General features: G+C 42.4%; 1 protein-coding gene across 1 annotated transcript; it reads right to left on the reverse strand.

Annotated features, from left to right (window-relative positions):
* Nucleotides 1-596: 596 nt before the first annotated feature.
* Nucleotides 597-1706, reverse strand: LOC311133446 (actin CyI, cytoplasmic-like; the record flags this gene model as incomplete). Its single annotated transcript, XM_084166931.1, has 1 exon — nt 597-1706. The coding sequence occupies one exon, from the start codon at nt 1704-1706 to the stop codon at nt 597-599; it is 1110 nt and encodes a 369-aa protein (XP_084023057.1).
* Nucleotides 1707-5161: the final 3455 nt, after the last annotated feature.

Raw genomic sequence — 5161 nt, forward strand, 5'->3', positions numbered from 1 at the left:
AAGGGTGGGCCAAAATCCCTATTGCAGTGTGTGCAAACCTCATCAAGACCTACAGGAAACATATGATCTCTGTAATTGCAAACAAAGGTTTCTGTACCAAATATTAAGTTCTGCTTTTCTGATGTATCAAATACTTATGTCATGCAATAAAATGCAAATTAATTACTTAAAAATCATACAATGTGATTTTCTGGATTTTTGTTTTAGATTCCGTCTCTCACAGTTGAAGTGTAACTAAGATAAAAATTGGCAGTGTATTAAATACTTGTTCTCCCCACTGTATAAGTGCCTTCCCATGTTGCAAGAGAAGGATAGATGTTCATTCAACAAGACATCATAGGAGATCCAATGAAGACAATTAATTTCCCTTTTCATACCAGAAAAACGTCATACTGCATGATGCATCTGTCTGGAACTTTCAACTCAGATGACAATGATGTTTAATTGATATTGGAGAGAACATCGAATAAACAAACGATAAGGCACTGAATGGCCCACTTTACCAGTGCACTGAAGCATACCATTAAAAAACAAGCAGGGCATCTTATTTAAATCAATATCCAATTTATTTTTCACTTTCATACAAGTTCTGAGTTCTAATAGCATTTCTTGCGCACCACACTGGAGCCCTCCTCCTGGTACTCCTGCTCCTTCACCCACATGGGCTGGAAGCTGCTGAGGCAGGTGATGATGGAGCCCCCCACCCAGGAGGCAAACTCCCTGTGGGCCCCAGACAGCACCTCGATCCTGGAGTCCCTCGGGGTCAGTTTCTCCATCTCTGCCTGGAGGCGCTCCGGGAAGCCAGTGAACATCGAGGAGCCGCCACACAAGGCCACGTTGGCCATCAAGGCCTCCTGCCACTCGGGGGCGCACTTCTGCAGGCTGTTCTTGGCCAGGATGTGAACTCCAGGCTGCAACATTCCTGCGTCGGATGGACAGAAGAGGATCTCAGGGCCACGGAAGCGCTCGTCACCCAGGGTAATGGTGGTGCCATCTGGGAGTTGATAGTCCAGAGATGTGCCTTTGTCCTCAGACCTCAGCTGGGCGACGTAGCAGAGCTGCTTCTTCATCTCCTGCATAGAGGACTTTTGCTGGAGAGCACTCCCATGTCCAACGTCGGCCAGTAGTTTGCTCAGATAGTCAGACACACCCTTTCCAGCCAGGTCCATGTGAAAGGTGGCATGTGGTAAGCAGTAGCCATTGCACACTGGAGAGACAGAGGTGCAGCCAGCCCCAGAGTCCACCACTAGACCAGTAACCAGTCCATAAGAATACATGGACAGCACAGGCTGGTAACAAAAATACATAGCCGGGGCCCCAAACCCTTCAAACAGGAGTTCAGCTGTCTTCTCTCGGTTGGAGATGGGAGAGAAGGCTGGGTCAGTCATCAGGATGCCATGCTCTTCAGGGCAGACTTGCAGCTCCTCATAGAGCACATGGCTCCACAGCTTCTCCAGGGAATCCCAGTCACTTATCATTCCACTGGTGATGGGCCTCTTGAGAATGAGATCATCTGAGTCCTTGCAGGGAATGTTGTTTCCAAAATAACATTCTGTTTGGTCCTTTTTGGACAATCCAACCACTGACCTCAGCACTCTATGGGGCTTCTCATCTCCAGAGAAGCCAGCTTTGATGGAGCCTGATCCCGGGTCGATTACAATAGCCACATTCTGCTTGAAGTCCTCACTGCTATCCACTGCAGTCATTCTTGGACAAAGTCTGTATTTTGTTTGAACAATGAAAGCAAAAGTTTATTTTTCTTTTTCTAGTTGTCCCCAAGCTTGTCTGCAACAATGAACTGTTATGAACTGAGACTAATGGTCAGAAAGACTGTTTTATTCCTTGAAAAAAACATGTTTTGTGACATCACAATGGCCTTGTAGCATCACCACAGTGCTCCAGTTTGGGTTACTATGGCAACGGATAATCACAGGGTTATTTCTCAGTATTTGTGAACGTTAGCTGACAAGGATAACTTGTCACACACACACACAGACACACATACACACCATGATTTTGGCTCCCTTTCATGTATACTGTACTCACAAATGGCTGCACTCCAAGCAACCCAAAATGGTGTGTGTCAGAGATATCCTTCAGACTCATTCTATCCTCATCTTTGAAAATCAATTTTTTATAGAATTCTTTATCTCCCTTTTGTGCAGGCCTGGTTAAAAAAATGTTTTCTTTGAGTGGCTGATTCCGTGAGTTGGGCAATCATTACCTAAGCCTCTCCAACATCTATAATGGGAGAGAGGATGAATGTTCCCATCCAAACTCATCATAGCACTTACAGGACATTTGATGGCCAGTAGAATCATTGAACTGCTGTAAACCTTGAGGTGAAATGTTTCTGCATCCAGTACACATCAAACCTCACTATGTGATTAAGATAAGGACGAATAATAGAGGCTGCATTGCATGTGTGGACCAGTTTGAACTGGATTCAACGCATGCAATAAACAGGGCAAGAGAGTGGTTCTAATTTTGAACATTATTCTGTATTACAGTAACAAGGAAAGTAGGAAACGTACAGACCAAGAGTCCTTACTGAAGGCAGATTTGACCCCCAATAGCACCTCTTACACTACAAATCTGCATTGGGTTAACACACTACATTTTTCTGGAATAGGCTCCAGTCACTCTGATCTAATCACACACGTACACACACACACACACACACACACACACACACTTATGCATCCAATCCTTCCTATGATGGAGTTAACCTACAAATGTCACCCCTCCGTGGCTACTACAGTGGAAGAGTATAATTAGAAGCTGTTTGTTTCTGACTCTTGGGCAACAGAGATTTTGGCTGAAGGAGTCAACAGTTCACAGATGTAAGTCACTACTAGCCTGTCAGCACAAGAAGGTATTCACTTCCCATTACACAAAAGGGAGAGTGAACATGCTGTGGAGAGGGGCCACATGTGATCCCCTATTGTAGTAATTTACATTCAAACTAAAGTATAAGTACTGGACCCTGTTAGTGAATCCTATTAAATATAAGGTAAATCAATGAGAAACTTTGATTAAGACTATCTGTCACTGTAATACAGATGCCGCTCCACAATACCCAATCTCAGAATAGTTAAATGTAACAAAGTAGATGCTCCATCTGCCCCATTGATTCAATGACAACAATGCAGTACTTCATATCATATAAATGTCATTGTACAGGTATACATCACTAATTAATTCAACATTGGCCAGGCCCAATAGCAGTCAAGTCTGCCCACAGTCTGTCATAAAGGTCTTCGCTTTAGATGTTTTATGACCAGCTCTCCATTGAGTAGATGTTGAATTTAAGAAGTGGAATCAAAGTGGACAGTGCCATCCCTCAGCTCAGTAAAGCTGATTATGTTAAACCAGATAAGCTTGTTTGTATCAAACATAAAAATGATGGAGCTCACAGGCCTGCACAATGACAGGCATGCAGCCAAGTGGCAGAGCTCTCACACTATTCATTTAAATCTCCCACAGTCTATTTACATATGGCAGGTACTGTATATTGGTATGCCAGGATCCTCTGGGCTATTTGTGGCTCCCCAGATATACTGTAGTAAGCAGATTTTTGTCTGCAGCTTTGAGGGTTTTATATAGTATATGGTGATGAATATCCATGGTCAGTGTGTGCAACCAAGAGGCACTGATTGCATCATAACGATGATAAGAATGATGACTAGGGTAATGATGAAAAGTACAAATACACCGACCATGTCATAAACAAATTAATTGTAACATTATATATGGTCCATGCCTAAGGACACTTAGCAAAGTTTTCATCCATTGCTTTTAAGGATAATTGACCAAAGTAATAGCTTTCCAATCTGACTCCCAAGGCTACAAACAGAGCTTTAAACGAATAGAGTTATTAAGAGCCTCTAATTATAGCATATAAAGAGATCCTTGCCGTGAAAAAAACAATGTCTAATTCCTCACTAGCTAGTCATAGTTTGAAAGCTTTGCAGATAAAAAATATGTGTTGGAAACAATTGCAATCTGAAAGGTGGGCTATTATCAGGCATTTATAGTATATTTCTGGCACTTATAATCAAGCATCAGCAAACTATTAGATTAGACATCCACCTGCTGGAGGCCCTCTTTATACATGGATTCAGTTGCACTACAGGCTGTGCATTATCCCACGCATCCCATTCCTTCCCGACAGATTATACGGTACCAGTTATGTTCCTATAGTCCACGATCAGCTCCTTGGTTTTGCTGAAGTTGAGAGAGAGGTAGTTGTCCTGGCACTACACTGCTAGGGCTCATACCTCCTCCCTATAGGCTGTCATTGATGTTGGTTATCAGACCTACAACAGTGGTGTCATCAGAAAGCTTAATGATGGAGTTGGAGTCCTGCGTTATGTTATTCGTCACATGCTTCATAAACAACAGGTGTAGACTACCAGTGAAATGCTTACTTACGGGTCCTTCCCAACAATGCAAAGATAATGAAAATAGAGAAATAATAGAAAAGTAAAACACGTAATAATAAAAGGTAATAATAAATAGGCAATGAGTAACGATAACTTGGCTATATACGTACACGGTGTACCAGTACCGAGCCAATGTGTAGGGGTACGAGGTAATTGAGGTAGATATGTACATATAACTATGAATACCGTGACACATAATAAACAGTAGCAGCAGCATATGTGATGAGTTAAAACATTAGTGCAAAAAGGATCAATGCAGAATGAAAGCTGAAATGTCTTGAGTCAATAAGAATTCATCCCCTTTGTTATGGCAAGCCTTAATAACTTCAGGAGTAAAAATGTGCTTAACAAGTCGCATAATACGTTGCATGGACTCACTCTGTGTGCAATAATAGTGTTTAACATGATTTTTGACTACCTCAGCTCTGTACCCCACATATACAATTATCTGTGAGGTCTCTCAGTCGAGCAGTGAATTTCAAACACAGATTCAACCACAAAGACCTGGGAGGTTTTCCAATGCCTCGCAAAGAAGGGCACCTATTGGTAGATGGGTTAAAAAAAAAAGCAGACATTGAATATCCGTTTGAGCATGGTGAAGTTATTCATTGCACTTTGGATGGTGTATCAATACACCCAGTCACTGCAAAGATACAGGCGTCCTTCCTAACTCAGTTGCCGGAGAGGAAGGAAACTGGTCAGGGATTTCACCATGA

Source organism: Coregonus lavaretus (genome assembly GCF_964263955.1).
Source record: "Coregonus lavaretus genome assembly, chromosome: 8".
Taxonomy (NCBI): Eukaryota; Metazoa; Chordata; class Actinopteri; order Salmoniformes; family Salmonidae; genus Coregonus; species Coregonus lavaretus.